Source organism: Pagrus pagrus (genome assembly GCF_965226575.1).
Source record: "Pagrus pagrus genome assembly, chromosome: 18".
NCBI classification, from domain to species: domain Eukaryota; kingdom Metazoa; phylum Chordata; class Actinopteri; order Spariformes; family Sparidae; genus Pagrus; species Pagrus pagrus.
In genome coordinates, this window is record NC_140202.1 from 11,366,894 (window position 1) to 11,385,049 (window position 18,156).

Genomic DNA, 18,156 nt, shown 5'->3' on the forward strand with positions numbered 1-18,156 from the left:
TCTTTGCTTGATGTGTAGGGTCTAGGTCGTCACGATTGAGAGTCCTGTATATCACTCCTCCTGTCCCTCACTCTCTCTCTCAGCCGTGTAAGGGCAGCCGATTCCTTGAGGTGTCAAGGGCCTCCCGATGTGTGCGAGAAGGGGGAGGAGCGGGAGAAAGGGAGATCAGAGGAGGTGTAGAGCGACGGAGAACACCGTCACCTTGGGGGGAGAGATGCGAGGACGATGACAACTACAGTGATGCATCCCTTCTTCTGCTCCTTTATGTTTAATCATGAGCCTGTTGATGCTGATCCTTCCCTCCGACGCCTCACATTTCATTAAGGGACTCACCTTCGCCTGCGATTCACAAACCAGCGATAGTGTTCCCATCTCGTTCTGTGTACAGGAGATGAGTGCACGTGGTGTTAGCTGTGAGAGGCTGATCTTATCAGCACACAGAGCTGAGGAGGCTGCTTGATTTGTTTTGGTCCTGAGTGTAATGATAACCTCTTGTCGGTTCAGCTCACATCCAAAGAACTAATGTGTTTCTTTAGACGTCAACTTACAAAACGCGGAGAGGGAATGCTCATATTGTTGGACTATAAATTTGCCCGATGAACATAAAGTTGAAAGCTATCTTATATAAAATAGAATAATAGAGAAATAATATGTTGCCATGTTGCTGTTAATTACCCAATAGAATCAAGAAGAAAACACACCATAAACAGGTATAACAAACAAAAAACAAGTAAAACACTCACCAAATATAGTAATATAAAAAACAACACTGGCATTAGCATCGGCAGCTACCCAACACATCACCATGCAGATACAGTACATTTCACACAAATCAATGAAATGCTAGAATTACCCAAGAGTACCCAGCTCCATGCCTCCCACATCACTTCTGTATTAAGAGTTTTAAAGGATGTCTTCACTACAACTGCTTCTTTTTAACTAGAGCAATTATTTAACTGTATCTGACAATGCCACTACTATTAGAAGCATTTCTTTTTCAAACACGCCCTCGAAATAAATGCCCAGCACTTATTTGAGTCTTTGTCTACTCCGGAAAATCTTGTCAGACAATTTTGAGACGTTCTGCCGATGCAAAGGAGTGAAAACACGAATGAAAGAAAGATATTCTCGTTTTAACGTAATCATCCTACAGTACACCATGTGCTTTAGGTTAGGAAACATTTGTTATTGGTCATTATAGAAACATTACACTGCAGAAAATGTCGGCCTTCAAGTTACAGCCTGACCTCTCCCCAGTTTTTATAACATGAGGCTCAACGTCCTTTTCTCATTGGTTGCCATCACTTTGTCAAACTGAAACAAAGAAACGTGTTTTTCATTGTGATACATCAGACGGCATGAGGAAAAGGAAAGAAAAAGATGCAGGTCAGTTGAAAAATGTTACATCTGGATAATTTGAATGCTTCAGCCACTTATGGCAAATAAGCTTTAGAAAAAAAGAAGAGGCGACTGCCACAGTCGTCGGCGCTATTTTGATGCCGGTATACCTTTTCATTCTTTTGACTGACAGATCTGTCAACACTGCCATTTCTCCCTTACTGTCTCCCCGCTGCGCTCCCTTGCTGAAATTTCCTTTGATTATCTGCCTTTAAGTTAGGTTTTACTGAACTGCCAGAGAGTCTGGCTGTGAAAAAAACCATGCTTCATTTTGCACTCTGTTTACAAATGTAATTATTTTAATGTAGTCGGCTTTTTTGCATTCACATCCATCCCTCCAGTGATGCTGCGATTAACCCGTGTGTGTATAATTCTGTTTTAAGAGAGCAGTTGTCTGTCAGTAGGTACAGTAGCTAAGCTTACAGCTCTGTGTGATTATATTCAAACATCTTGGCTTCTTCCTGCCTTGGCAAGAGGCCTTTTGAATAAGACTTATTTTCCTTCATTACTGAAGAATGGCTGCCACCAAGACAAAAACACCTAACTTGCTACAACAAGTTCTTGATCAATATCATTCCTGTGTGATTAAGTAATAAAAGATATGTTTAGCTTGGTGCTGTAATATATAATGACATTCAGATGGGATTGTATATAAAGATGTCAGTTTGAGCGAATGTTGCTGGGCAGGTATAGGCTATTCCAGTTTGCAGGACATATATAATATAGTATAGACAGTGTACTCTGTGAGTCCTTTTCATTAGTGTGCCCTACAATCATTGCAAGGGTGTTGGATAAGCTATTTATATTATAACTAACTGCCTGTCTGGTAATTTCCATTTGTATAGATCAGGGGGGAGAGCTGTGTATTCGCAATAGAAAGGAGACATTAGTATACTCAAGTATGCCTACTTTCTCAGCTTTATCCTTTGTGTTGACTCGTTGTTGCAGTAGTTAAACTAATACTTTATCGTTTCATATGAACAAGAATTATACAACTTATGCAAAGTCTAACCTCAGTCGAACTATGACTTTATAAAACCAAATGGTGATAGATATTTTATTTTTTTTTGTTTTTTGCTTTCCTTAGATCTTTCTTGAGCTGTCTCCACACCTACAGCGACTTGCTCATATTATATGCCATTGTGACCTCATTATCCTTTGTGTACTGTATTTCAATGTGTGCATCAACAGCACGCTCTAAAATAAAAGACAAACAAATTAAAAGTGTGTTTTTTGATAAGCATACTCAAGTAAAACACACTTTTAATTTGTTACTTATAATAAGTGGGACGCGGTTAACACTTCTCCTTCCTAGTCAACTCAAACTGCTGCTGTCCCAGCTCGCTAACGGTAATCAATTAACATCATTCGCCTGGTGTGATCCGTAGTATCTACCCGTCTATGTGTCTCCACCTCTCAACCCTGCCTCACCTATATTCTTCAAATTTTGTGAGTATCAAACAGCTCGACGCTCCACTCATTCATGTTTCCTCCCTCTCTCCATTCGTCTTCATGCTTATTTCACGTTACCCATCCATCCCTCCTCTGAGCCCTTTCTTCTTCCTCCCTCTGCTACTTGTCTGTGTCACCCCTTTCTCTCCACATATCTCTCTGTCGGCATCACCGTCTTTATCTGTCTCGCTCTGTCTTTATCACGTGAAACATCGCTTTATCCATCCCTTTAAGTACTGTATCTCAGTCTGTAACACCCTTCCTCTATCTCCCTCCTGCCTATCGCTCCATCTCTGCCTCTCTAAACATCTTCCTCCAGCCTTCTCCTCACATGTCTGTATCGTGCCTCTCCTCTGTTTCACTCTCCGTGTCAGCTCATCGGACTCTTTATTACTCGTAACCCTTTTCTCTCTCTCGCTTTCTTTTCTTTATTTCGAGCTGGCACTTCTGTGGTCTGTGGTGGCCAACTAGCATGACAGCATGCTAATGCTGATGCGGCGCCTGTGTGTCCCTGTCATGCCGCTCAGTGTGTGCGTGTGCGTGTGTGTGTTTAGGGGGTCGTGGGTGGTGGCTCTGCTTAGCGCTCTGGTTGGCTGAGCCCATCTGTCACTCAAAACGGGCGACCTGTGGTCCCAGTTGCCAGCCAGCCGTATCGCCACTCTGACAGAATTATGAAAATCCCTGTCTATTGCTCATTGGCCCAATTGAATTACAAGCAGTGCCTTGTTCCGTGCAAGGTTTTTAAACGGCTGATTTAAGGCGCACACACACACATGCACACGCCACTGCCATGGATGGCTGTTTATTCCCTCCATTTGCAGAGCAGGAAGATATTGTCTGCCTTTTCATTCGACTCTTGTTTTGATAGATTTTTGATTGAGTTCTCCTCAGTGTTTGTGTGAGTGTTTGTCTTTGTATCTTAATATGCCGCCAAGGCTTTTGTTTTCATCACACTGTTTCTGCAGTTTATGGTGAATTATTTGCTTCGCAGGACGTCTATTCTGCGTCATTTCTCCCTACAGCACTTCACATCTGTTGTCATTTCATTACAGACATTTATTTGACACTGTGTGCCTGCCAAGACACTCTGGATAAATCACACTGTTATTTCGCCTGCTTCCACACACCTGAGTGGAAGGAAAAAGGCACCGAATGGTCTTATTTTCTACTTCCAGCAGTTATTTTTATTGGTATAAGCAACAGCACAGCGAGTCTGTTTATCACTAAGCATATTCTCAGTCAAAGAGAATCAGGTTTCACCGAGCTGGTGTGTACTCAGTAGGTACAGTACATTCATACAGCCGCCCCCAGCGATCAAACAGAAGCTGCATTTGAATGACTCTTTCTTTCCTCCCAAAGCCACTGTGACAGGTTGCTACTTGTTAGACCTCCAGTCTGCCTGCTGTCTCTGTGCCTATTTGACTGACTGACTGGCGGTATTTCTCTCTTTTTGTCTCCGCGTCTGTCTCTTCTGCTTGCTTACCTGATTGCCTGTCGACCTGCTTATATATCCGTCACTCTCTCATCTTGAACACGCTGAAAAAATGGACGTTCTTTAAAGGTCCCCCCTGTGAAGGTTTCAGTTACAGGCAGCTTGAAAATGAGCTAGATGTCAACAATGAGGAGAAAGTGTAAAGAATAATTCAAGGTTGCATTTACAATAATCACCTCTGGCCATGATAACAACCGTTTACACAGGGGATTTGTAACGCTCTAGTATAAAAAACAGACCTTGCAGAGATAAGTACTGCATGCATCTGCTGATGGTTAATGTGTAATAGGGGTTGGACAAAAAATATAGATAAATCAAACATATCGCAATATTTCCACTTGTGATACCACTCGCTGGTAACAAGTATAGATAAAAAAAATCAACCATAAGACTGTTCCTGACATTTTAAATACATTTTTCTCTCCTCTTCAGTTACCGATATCATGATATAGCGTTGATTTCGTCTTTGTGATATATCAGGTATCACCTTTGTTATGATATATCGTTAATGCGGGAAGAATACAATGATAGTAATGTATTGTGTGTTCATCTGTGATTTCCACGCCAATGGGTAACCAACAAATCACCTGAATGTCCCTCAAACCCCTACAACACAGTTCTGCAGAGAGAGTAACGTTGTTGAAAGGGCCCATCTCCTTATATTTAGTAGAGTCTGGCCGATACTTGATTTCTGGGGAAAATACTGATATATCAGGAGTGAAAAATTTGTTTTTTATTTATTTATCTGCTTATAAACACATATCTTTTTCAGTGATGTTCCACTTGTGGTTATCAAACACTTTCGGCCTGTTTCCTCTCTTTGAAAGTCCAGCTCTGATTTTCAGAGTCCTCTGCAAAAAGCCAGTTGTTTGTCTCGTCACAATGGGATCTCTCTGTATTGGTGTGTTGTAACCCAGAGGACAGTGCATTGTGTGTTCCAGAAATGGTGTTCTGATGTTAAGTATTTCATGAGCATGCAAATGGAAAGGCTGTTGCATGCACTTGTTTGTGTAGTGGCACATAAACAGGCATGACTCACTGCTTTTGCGCAGACAGGTGTCTGTGTTTCTGGGCATCTATGTATGTACGTTTGTGTTCAATGCAGTGGATGAAGCAGAGATTTCTGTGTATGGGAAGACTTATGAGACAAGTGATCATCAGACAGTCAAGTTAAATTCAAAAGCGCTCTCAGCCACACTGGTTTGTCTTGTAATTGCTGGAGAAGTCACCAGATTTTTGCCAGTCACAGTGTATCTAACCTGCTCAATAGTGCTAATAGCCCTTTTTTCACAGCAGACATTTTGACTTGTCATAGCGGGACAGGAACAGGTGTTACAGTGCTAATTGCATTAATAAAGGCTCTGTTCCATTTAAGCCATGCCAGTAAGCTAGCATGCACGATGCAAGGGCCTTGGAAGTGGCAAAACTAAATTGCATGTGGCCATTGTTAATGTAGGACCATTCACACTGCCCTTTCAGTGCGGGAATCATGCCCCGATACTCCGCCTCGCCATCTGTGTGAAAGTTACAGATGCGGAGGGGGGGACAGTTTGGCTGCAGCTCTGATCCGCCTCCGGAGGTAGTATCAGAGCCGCAGCAGAGGCGAGATGGCGTCTGTGTGAATGTAAAAGCCGTAGGCGCAGAACAGGGGTGTGTCGGTTCGATGAGTTCACTGTGATGAAAAAAGATCACCGCGACTGTGAGACCACCCAAATGAGCCTTCAGCAAACTTTAGTTTGTCTAGCTAGTGAAAGCCAGACAGGGTCCGCTGTTTACTGATGGCGATTACGTAATTATGTAAATTAGACGTAACTTTGTCTCTTTCCACGATGCATGGTGGGTTAGGATCTCAATCACAACACATCATAACTGCATCCATGTGATTATAAACAGTTGGCCGTTACATGTTTAGATTAACGGGTGGAAACTGGGGTGAAACACGTTAAAAAAACACACGGATGTCAACGGTATGTTGTGTACCATCACCCCTCACTTGGTTCTGCACCGCTGCTTGGTTCAGTGTGAACAAAAACAGACGGCAGTGCTATGACATGTCGGAATATCTGCCATGAAAAAGGTCTGTTGTCATCATTAACAAATGTATGAACCTGGTAAATCATTGTAAAACTTTATAATAACTATAATTTATAAATGGTAAATTCATTCTTAATTAAACTTTAATTGATAGTAATTTCACTGAAATGCTTTATTAATCATTTATGAAGCAATTATTTATTGTAAATTTGCGCCTGATGTTTAAGATACTAAATGGTTGATAAATGATATTGAACATGATCTTGATGGCCATGTTTTTAAACCTCGACAATTGCTTAATAAATGGTTAATAAAGCATTTCATTGTCAACAGTAACATAACTATTAACTAAAGATTATTTAACTAGTAGCATACATTAATGATGGTTATTTCTAGCAATAGCAATAATTTAACAAACTTGGAAATCCAGGAAATAAGAATCACATGACATGACATTATTCAATCAGCTCTGCATACTTATTTTTACCCATCTAGTCAGTCACGGGATGCTTTCTCCTGATTTATAGCGAAGAGAGACAGCAGACGTAACGTCGGCGTGTTATCGCTTTCTCGTACCCGCATGCTCGCTAGCTGTGTCCCAGGTGTATTTTTACATATAAAATCTCAGCAATTCAAACTGGCAATTTTAAAGACAACAGAAACCAGTGTAGTTTATTATTTATTCATATGCTTTTCATGCCTTGTAACAAGGTTATATTTATAGCACCAAGAGGATTTTTGTGGAGGCACAAACCTAAAGATCTCTGTTTACCATTTTTTGTGTGATTTGTCTCTCACTCCGCCTATGTGGTATCTATCTATACCCCTTTCTATCTGTCACTGTCTCGCCCTATCTGTCTGTCTGCCTGTCATTGTACGTGTCTAAGACAGGAACCCACCCACGGTTGTCTGGTCTCGATCTGCATGGCGACCTAATCCTCGCCAATTCCACAACAGTAGTGTTCCAGTTGAGACCCACTGTGTTACACCAGCCTGTCATCGCTGATCACTGGATGCTACTGTTTTATCAGAGTGGCTTTGATCCGCATCTAATGATGTGTGTGTGTGTGTGTGTTTGTGTGTGCGTGAGAGAGAGAGGGAGAGAGTATTTGTTTGTCTTTCTTTAACAAATCCCTACATACAGACAACTAGAATTCATGTGCATTCATTTGAGTACATCGGTATGTGAGTGCTATGTCTGTGAGTGACACAGTGTGTGTGCATGCGTGCGTTTGTGTGTGTGTGTGTGTGTTGCCCTGGCTGGTGGTAATGAATCCACTGGTGCTGTTGGCATGAGCAGGGCCATGCTATTAACCTCTCTGCCAGCTAGACTGATCTCACCCTGTCTGTCTGTCTCATCGGCCTAATGACACTCACACACTGTGCACACACACACACCACACGCTGTACACACACACACACGCAGACCTGTCCTTTCTAATCAGATTTCCATTGAAGTGAAAAGTATTCCACATTGTCCAATCATCTCTATTCAGAGAGTCAAAAAGCTTCTGCCAGTGTCGAGAGAAGATTTCTTTTTCAACACCCACTCAAAGGAAGTTACTCTTCAAAACTATTTCAAACGTTTTAATCTCCCCTTGCCCTCTGCAGCCAGATCACTTTTCACTATATTTTACACCAGCCATCAGTTTCAACAGGGCTTTTATGAGTGGGTTCTCTCACTCATAACAGTCCCCGTAAAACTACAACTCTGGATGTTACGCGCTTTGCTTTTGATCAGACAAGACCGTAATGTAATGTAGTGGTTACGTCACGTCGGAGTCCCTATAATACTATCATATGAGATATAAATCACTCAGAGTGAGAGTAAAAGAGAGGGTTTTACTTTGCCAAGCTTGCTCGAGAAGATTTAAAGGGACATTTCAAGTTTAAGGCTCAGGGCAAAAGGCTGGAGGTGGACTGTGAGCTTTACACATGCCCAAAATTACAGCCTGTGTGCTTGTTTGATGAGTTTGCGGTGGCACTTACGGTTGTCACTGAATAAAAAAGCAACATGACATGATGGGGGAAAAATATGACATGAAAAGTGCTGTCAAAGTGCTTCACCAGCGGTCGTAAATGTTGTTTAATAGTCTGTACTTGGATTTTGTGTGAGCGTGTGTGTGTGTGTCTGTGTGAATGAGAAAACCCCAGCCTCCATAGGAAATCCTTAGAGGAGCGAGGAGCACCTGGCGCTGTCTGTAGTCATAACAAACGACAAGGAGGGATTTAGACTACATTTGTATTGGTGCCAGCTTGTTACACATACTCCCTGTTCACATTCGCTCTCATAACCACCGTGTAATGCAGCATCGGCACTTGGCGTGGCTTCGCCCTCGCAAGTTAGTTTTTTTTTTTTTTTAAATGCTCTGCTCTGGAATGCCCCCGCTCATCCATGTGTCCCTCATTAGGGTTACGGCCTGGGACGGGCCAGCAGTAATATCCAACACACCTCATCCCATCTGTGAGCTGACCGAGACGGAGATAATGTAGAGAGGAGGATGCATTTGGCAAGCCAGAGGACATAAAGTTAGACTTCTCTGCAGTGCGAGTTCATTAGGCAGAGAGGACTGCTGGGAGACGGGTGTCAGCCTGGTCTGAGCTAAATTAAGAACTTCAGCTGAGGGACAATCAGATGAAGTGGGAAATGGATAGAGGCCAGTTTGTGCGGGCCCACGAGGGATGTTTTGTTTTTTATTTTTCATCAGTCTAGAGAACTGTAGGCCAGACTCTTCTGTTTTATGTGAATGTGAGTGACTACTAATTGCACCTGACAGCCTCTCTTATATGGAGTCATCGGAGTGCCATAAAAAATATATAAAGAAAAAATAAACAATAAATAAAACAATAAAAAAAAACTAATATCAACTTAACAGAATATAAAATAATAATATAAATAAATACACACAGAAATAGATAAACAAATAAATGAAAATGCTTATAATTCTTTCATATTTAATTATTTGTATTTCCACATTTATTTATGCTTTTATTTCCCTTTATATTTACCTCTGCCAAGGAGGTTATCTTATTTACCTGTGTCAGTTTGTTTGTTTGTTGGTTTGTGAGCAGGATTGCGCCAAAACTACTGAATGGATTTCCACGAAACTTAGATGGAGAATGGGTCTCGGCCCAGAATAGACCCTGTTAACTTCTGGATGGAATTAGGCATTTTCTTTAACATTGCGAGATAGAGCCTTTTTTTGGTAATTTTTGTAAATTTTTCAGGGAACAATGCATGGATCTTGATGAATTATGGCTATTTATGGTTAAGTTTGATATTGGATTTGGCTTGATTAAATTAAAGGGGCGTGTTTGGCCTTGGCGGAGGTATGCACTCTACAGACTTCCAAATTCTTTTATTTAGCAATTCATTCTTTCTAGATTTATTTTCATATTTCCACATTTACTTATTTATTCTCTTTTTAATCCTCCTTATGTTTCCTCATTTATTTCCTCATCGTTTTTTCTGGCACTCTTATGACTCCATACTTAATATCTCCCCTCTAATTGTTGTGTGATTGCTCGTTTCAGCAGGTGGCGCCATATGGCCAGCAGGGCATGGGGGGTTACAGCCAGCAGCAGCAGCAGCAGCAGCAGCAGGCGGGCCAGCAGGGAACCCCTTCGTACTTCAGCCCCCCTCAGCAGACCCCTCCAGGCCCAACCCAGAGCCCCTACCTGCAGCCTCGACCACCGCCACAACAGGTACCAACGCGCACACACACACATTAACTCATCACATGCAGAACCAGACACCCACTGCGCTGTTTCCTGTGTGGAGAAATTAGCCAAGAGATTCAGCTGCAACCAAAGTCCCCTTTGCACGCCATGAGCAAAACTGGAAATGATTACCATAACTCAATAAATATATATGAATACATATATCAGTTACACATCAGATACGCAGATGTCACATATCAGATGAAGAATGAAATTTGAAATATCAGCAGGAAAGGGATTGCATCCAAATCTTTTTCCATGGGTTCTATTTTAATATTTTAGCAGTGCTGGGATTGGCGAGATCATCTTAAGGGATAAACTGTCTGTGTGTGCGTGTGTGTGTTTGTGTGTAAACGATAGTGCGGTGTGTTGGTGGTCCAACATGCCTGGTGTATGGGTCATATTATTCCCTTGCATTATTCATGTGAGGTATTTTAGGTAAATCTCACTCTCCGTGTTTCTCTCTATTTTAATATTCTCGCCCTCTTTCAGCACACACACGCACATACTGTACACACACTTAACAGGAATGGGACATTTGAATGTAATATTCAGACAGTCATAGTGTATAAACATATATGGTACATTAAACCAGCCTGTGTAAACCCAGTCCTTAGTACAACAAAGGGCCTGTTCCACAGTTATGTATCTAGACTTGTCCTGCCAAGTTCCAGCATGATGTTCTGTAGAAGTTTTTCCATTGGGAAGCTGGGTTCAAGCAGTTGTTTTTGAGTTGAGTGAAGGCTGCCCATGTGTTTCCCATCCACTCTGCAGCTAGAGAGATCTATCAGCCTGTGTGGAGTGACTCTGGCCAACAGCCCTGCCCTGGATCACAACAGAGCAGAACAAAACGGGGAAGGAGAAAGAACAGTGCAAGACGGGAAAGATTACAGTACAACAGAACTGGACAGGAAGGGGAAGATCAGACAGAACAGGGAGGGAAAGGAGAAGACAGGATGAAGCAGAACAGGAAAAGACAGACGAGTTAAGCAGGGATGCCTTGGGCCATTGTACAAGATCAGTATCAGGGCTGAGACAGGCATGTTTTAATTCAGCAATATTGGCTATATTAGTCCATATCTAATATTTAGTTTGATTTTGATATTCATTATAATTACATGTAAAAATACCTGATTTCACTCAATTAAAATCCTAATTCACAGCATTGCAAACAAGAGAACCGCAGTGTGGTTCATAGGAGGGATTGGAACAGCGTACACATTTGTAATTATGTAATTATGTGAAAACTTTAACTTAATTTCCACTCTATATTTCAGAGGAAAACAGTGCATATATACATGTAGTTAACACTTCCTTTAAAGAATAGATTACAATAGGACAGTAGATTTTGTTAACAAAATGTGCTTGTTAAAGACTTAAGAGCATATAAAGTAGTCAGTGAAGCACCATGTGGGCCAGCTACAGTACTAAAATGCTGCTGACGCATTCACACATCTGCAATTAAAAAAGTTATTTTTGGTACTGTTTGGCTTCTAATACCAAGTAAGTAAAGTACTAAGTAATTTGAAGCAGTACTTTAAAGGTCCAGTATATGGGGTTTAGGGGGATCTAGAAAAGGAATATGAGCCTTTTACATCTACACAGGGGGCCGGTCCTCTTCCACGTAGTCTACCAAGCGCTGTTTTACGCGTTCTTAGTGGCCACCGTAGGAGAGAGTAAAGCGAGGGATGTTCAGTTGGTTGCAATCTACAAACAAACTGCCACACTGTAAATTTTAAAAGTGACCGATTACCCAAGAATTACCAGGTAAAGTAGACTATTAATCTAAGTGGAACGAGCTGAAAAGTTTTTAGATTACGGATTACAGTGTAGATGCCACAACATCCTACACACTGGACCTTTAAATGGCATTAGATTGATTGCTACTTTTCTACATGAATGATCCGTACCTCTGCCACTACAGAACAAATCAACAGCGAGTGATATTAATGAATATATTCATGCGGACAGCTCATCTTTACAGGACAGAACTGTATAGACTACATAAAACACAGCACAGAACAGGATACACAAAGAAAAATGTGCTATGCAGAACCATTTAATCTCAGCAAATATCAGCACAGGGCAGCAGAGACAGCACTACTTTCACAAAGCATCCTTTATTTTGGCCCAGACACCATATCAGCCATTAGTAGTTCACAAATGGGAATAGACTTATTTAGCATCTGCACTAGTTGATGCCATTTGGCAGTGGTGTCGTTGTGTCTGTCTAGGTAGTTACACTGTGATTTACTGAGATGTAGTTAAACCTTCTTTTAGACAGCCTTGAATATTGAGCACACCAAGATAAATAGCCAAGCAAAAAGCCATTGTGAACACAAAAGCACGTTGTCAAAAAAGGAAATCGTTAGTCTTAGCATAGTAATTTTCATTCTGAGTGAACATTTCAGCCAGCGTGCCTATTGTCTCACACTGGAAAAGCACTTACTCTTGTTTCCTCACTTAACATGCTGACACACATACACACACACACACACACACACACACACACACACAGACCATGCAGCCTACTGAACAAACATTATTCACTCTAACTAGGAGAGGCTGAGATCCATGGCCACCTTGACATTTTGTGACAGTAATGGTGTGTTTTCATCATCGCTGATGATGTGGCGGCAATTGACCCTTGCTGGCATTTATAAACCAGGTAGTTCTGCCCAAGCACTTTGATTGGCCAAAGCCTTGTTTCACCTGTGCTGCTATGCCGACTGCTGTGATGACCAGGGAGCTGGTTTTCTTCTGTTTCTCATTTTTACTGTATAAATGCACCGATTGTAAGGGAAAATGTTTCAATCAGCACAGACGCTTGTTAGCGCTGCATAAAAGCCACAATACCTTCAGCAGCCATTGCATCGATGTCGCATCCCGCTGTCTTCACCTTTAATCTAGAAATCCTTCCTATGTGTCGGAGCTACACAGCATTTTATTTCTGAGCAACACAGCAGGCGATACGCCAACTCCTCCTTGCTCCTGTCTACTCGCCATCAAACTACGGATGGAACTAACTAAATCCACTCTTTCCGTCCACTAATAAGCTCCCAGCTCCCATACTCCATGTGGGAAATGAGCTTTAACAAGAAACCCGGCTATTAATGGACAAGCACAGTTAAAGGACACTCTTTCCAACTCGCAGTCCAATTCATCTGAAACAAGAGAAGACATATACGCTATGTGTAAATGGAAATTTATAGCTGGTAATAGGCTAATAGGCTCCCTTGAAATGGGTTTTTTTGCACTCAGTTCTTTCTTGTGTAACAAGTGCAAAAAGCAGGTCCAAGCACTCACTTTATTTCAAGAGTTTATGTTCAAGTAATTACCGAAAATACACAATATTGATCATTAAAAAACATGACATTTTACACATAACAAAAACAAGTCTGTGCGGTGGCATTAAGACAAAGTTAATTGTCCATCGATTGAGCGAGAGAGTAATTTAGCGAGGGAAAGAATGCCAGAAAATACCAGAATACATTTAAATCACAAAGATACTAGCTCCATGTCTTTGATTTTGGATCCAAGAGTAAACATGTCTGGAAATAAAACTTACACAGTGCAGCTGTCCAAGATTACAAGTCGAGGATTTGGTGTGCTTTTCTCCTGCTCTGAGCGAGTGTGCGTCTTTGTGTCAGTTTTTTGTATGTGTGTGTCTGTGTGTACACTAATCAGCCCACTGCGCTGTAGCAATTCCGAGCTGTGAAAAGGTCAAACGGTGACCTTTCTCTGTGATTCTGGGCTGAAATGAGACATGATGTGAGCCGCACGGAGCGGATTACACGCACACACATACACACAATTGCAAGCGCACGCCAGATTAGGACGTCATTGTGGTTTTGACCCCTGTTTTTTGACCCTGCATCACTCGGAGAAATCCAAGCTGAAAAGTTCTTTATTTTGTTCTTCCGGCGCTCTTCGCAGTTCCTTTCCCCCCACTCCACTCCCATTAACCCTAGCCAGAGGACATCCTCCAGTTGATGGAACCATTCCAGCTGCCTTTGACATAGAATTTGCTCTGCAACCGACCGCTATTAGCTGGTTTTGTAACAAATCGAAGCGAAAAATGCCGTCTTTCTTTTGAGTCTATTGCACTGCTGTGACCTCATCTGATTGCAAGGAGCGGAGCCGGCTAAAAAGACATTTCAAAGACATCAAGGCTGATGCGAAAAAATACAAAAAATATTTAATATCACATCAATGAAGAAGTAGGCTTTGGAAAAAAAATAAATGTGGGTGGTTTGTTGGTGGTTTTTGAGTGCTGACAACGCCAGATATTTTTAAATTGATGGTTGTGTTGTACTTCTTAAAACCACTCTGATATATACTTCAACTTAATAGGTTGAGGAGTTTTTTTGACCTCATGTACTATTCAGTTTGATAAGTGTATGTTTGCATGTCACTTCCCACCAAATGCTCAATAAAATTGCAATAAAAATGATTTCTGCTTTGTGGAAAAAAAAAAATTAAGCTCATAGGTTAGGAATCTGGAAGTATATATTTGGAAGACAGTCTAAATATCAGGACCCTAATGTTTTTGGTCTGATTGTTGGCTTCAATTACAGCGCAAGACAAATCACTTAAAGGGAGAAAATCCGTGCCCTTTCTTCCTCTCCCCTGGCCGTATTACAGTTGACACAAAACAGATGAAGAGCATGATATTTTGTTACTGTCTTAATACTTTCTGCCTCATAAAAACGGAAATGAGCGAGCTGTAATTTCAAGAATTTTGGAGATGATTTTTTATAGTATGTTTGCTTTATTGGGTAGTATACACTGGAGTGTGACAGGGGAGACTGAGGGGGGTAGAGAGGAAGGAGGTGAAAGGCAACCTTGGCCCGCCGCCAGAATTAAACTCATAATGCTGTGAGAGGAACATGCTGCTGGCTTTGATCGGGACCCTCTTTTTAATTTTTCACCAAGAAACAGTGTGTTAAATTTATGTTCAGAGAGTCATTACATGTAACAGAATACATCTTTGCAATGTTTTCGCATAAAATAAACTGTATGGTGAGTGTGCCCCTGAGTGGGTGTATAGTAAAGTTGTTGGAATTTGACTGCGGGTCTTTGAAGAAGGAAGTCATTCCCTGTGACATTTACTCCCAGCACAATAAAACCCTCCTATCCACTCTCTTGTGTGAAACTGATCCCACCGGTCATTTCCTCTATTGGCCTTTAACTATTTCCTCTTCCTGTCAGAGAGTAGGCTCTGGGGAGCGGCGCTGTGGCATAGAGGAGCTCTCAGCTGATTGGAGGAGACAAGCTCACTTTACAGGGACCTATACGGAAGGAGGCTGATTCAGGGGTTGTAGGTGCTGCTTAGTGATGCTCATGAGTATTGCCTGAGTGATATGCAGTTTTTTGGGGGGGCTGATACGAAAAGATTCTGATATCGATGTATATTTAAGTTGATGAAACTGGAGTGAGTTGCTGTCATCCTGTGAAAAGCATGTATCTTCAATATGTCAGGGTTTCTAAAGCGAAAAAAAAAGATAAAGATAGTCCAGTTTTCAGCTGTGTGACAATGCCTTTTACTGAACTGAGTTGAATTTTTTAATTTAAAAATGATTTTTTTTTTGTCATTATGCCGATTCTATGTAAGGCGACAGCAATACCAGAATTTAAAACTTCGATACAATACTCAAAACCTCTTTTGATACCACATCAAATGGAGAAAAAAAAGTTGTGGGCCCACATGAAAGGATTTATTTTGTCTTTTTTATTAACAATCTTTACGAAAAAAATCCCTGAACACATACCAAACACATTTATCTGTCTAACTTTGGGTTGAAAACCTTATTGTAGATCTGTTTTTTTTTGGCTTTGGTACGGATGATGCTATTGAATGCAGATTTTTGAATCATTTTAACAGGAGGTGTTGACACTTCTGCAACCCTACTATTCTCAACACTCAGCAGACCATCGGGTGCTCCTACACTAACATATCGTCTGGGTCCTTTACCTTTCACTAGTAGCACTGTGCCATTTCCTATTTCCTGTCTGTCACCCCCTCACCCCCAACCGACTGCAGCAGCAGGCCCTTTCTCCCACCCTCCCCCACCCCCGCTTTTAATCACACCAGGTTAATTAAAAGGCCGTCGAGCCTTTCTGCAGCCTGCCCCCCCTGGCTTTATTACCCCCTCGCTGTATACTCGCTCTGCCGCCTCGATCACCGTGCCTGCCCCCCAATGCACACACACATACACACACACACACTCTCTCACACGGAAATGGGAACTCACCTCGGCGACAAGGTGGAGGGACAGGAAGGGAAGTTGAGGGGACAAGGAGGAAATGAGAGGCAGGAAGGAGTGTGTGTGAAGAGAGAGTGAATGAGATGTGGCGGTGAGAGTGGAGGGGAATGATTGTGTGTGTGTGTGTGTGTGTGTGTGTCTGTGTGTGTCTGTGTAGGGGGCACTGTGTGTGGGTGGGTGGGGCGCCCAAAGTTCAATGTCATTAATTGGTCACCATTTGAATATTAAGTGAAGAACTCTGTTAATTAACAGGATAATAAAAGTGCTGCTGGCTGGGAAGGGGGTGGACAGGAAGAGGGAGGGAGCGAGGGATGGAGGGAGGACAGGCTGTGGAAATGGAGGGCATATGGCGAGAGAGAGAGGAGGAGGTAGAGGGAGAGAGAGCGAGGCTGGGTGCCGGGTGATAAGAGGGAGAGAGAGACGTCCGTGGGTAAAGGTCTGGCAGTGGTAATTTGCGGAGAGCCGCGTTAATTGTCATAACCTTTTAAATGGCAGAGTTTATCGGAGTCCTCTAAATGTCCCCGCGTATCGCCACGGCAACCCTGGGCCTGCCGCACTCCGATTGGCCGCAGCTGACGAGCACTTAAGCTTGATGAGTTTTCAGGCAAAAACTAAATGATAAAATTGAAAAAAATATATATATATATACTGTATATGCCAGCAAGGTTTTGTGTCTGTGAGCATGTGTGTGTGATAGTGTGTCCGCCTGTGTTTGAGACAATGTTTTTAATTTAGTGTGTTTTTTTACCTCTGCGTTGACTGACACTCGCTAATTGCTCGACTAGAATCCGCCACTGTTTTTTTTTCTTCTTTTTTTCCCCCTTTTTTGATTTATGTTTGTTTTTGTACAGCCGAGCCGCAATTCAAATGCAAATGAACGAGGACGGGAGAGGTGTTTTTGGAACGGTTAGGACAATCATAATGGCTCGGGAAAAAAAGGGGGCCGGTAGTTAGCGGCACAGCACCCTAGGGGCCTCATTTAGCTGCCATTTGTTAGGAAATGCCGCTACATTTGTTCCTGGATACAGACTTCACAGACAGAGAGAAAGAGAAAACACCACCAGGAAAAAAAAAAAAAAAAACATGTCACAGTCAAAGTCGAGTTCGCCAACACACTGCTATTGTTCCGCCGTGCTTCAGCAAAAGTCATGTGGGTGTACACCAGTTTGGGTGGATGTCCTCTTTAACAGCGAGCCAAAGCAATTGAAGTGAATGGGCGGATGGGGGTGGTGGTGACTTGCGAAGAGTGTGTGAAGTGAAGATGGTACAAAGACTGGCTCGTGTTTGATTAGCCTGTGTAGAGTAATGGGAATGAAAGCCCTGGCTATGGCATCTGCGGCTAACACTGCTAGCTACATCTGACATCATCCCTGGTATGTGCACACGGCCTGCACACACACCGGCGTGTGTCAGCACGTGTGCATGTGCATTTCTGTTTACATAGGCAAGAATGAATGCTTGCTTGTGGCTGCGTGTGTGCGTGCACCGACTGTGTGTGTGTGTGTCCTGTGTCAGAGCTCTGGTCCTCTCTTGTAGTCTCTTTGTGCTAAAGGTCAGGGGGATTGCTGAGATAGAATCCAATCTGAAGGACACGGCACTAGAACAGGCCCTGCTACAAATGGACCCATTAAGATAGGCTGGACACACACATACACACACACTCAGGCACACAGAGCTCTCGGATATATAGGCATACACACACAGGCATCCTCGCGTCCAAGTATGCACATACAACAGCCGTTTCCATTCTAATGGTCACCTTTGCCGTGATGATAATAATAGGCTGTAGCCTGG

General features: G+C 42.3%; 1 protein-coding gene across 13 annotated transcripts in view; it reads left to right on the top strand.

Moving 5' to 3' along the window:
* The window catches only part of LOC311274230 (AT-rich interactive domain-containing protein 1B-like), a 216,168-nt gene that overhangs the window by 71,496 nt on the left and 126,516 nt on the right, over positions 1–18,156 (top strand). For 11 of the 13 annotated variants that reach the window (XM_084381733.1, XM_084381731.1, XM_084381739.1 and 8 more), the window contains one exon: positions 9,911–10,081. In XM_084381733.1, the coding sequence (XP_084237859.1) occupies positions 9,911–10,081 (171 nt within the window). The remainder of the gene's footprint in view (positions 1–9,910; positions 10,082–18,156) is intronic. The other 2 variants (XM_084381737.1, XM_084381734.1) reach the window with 1 other exon arrangement.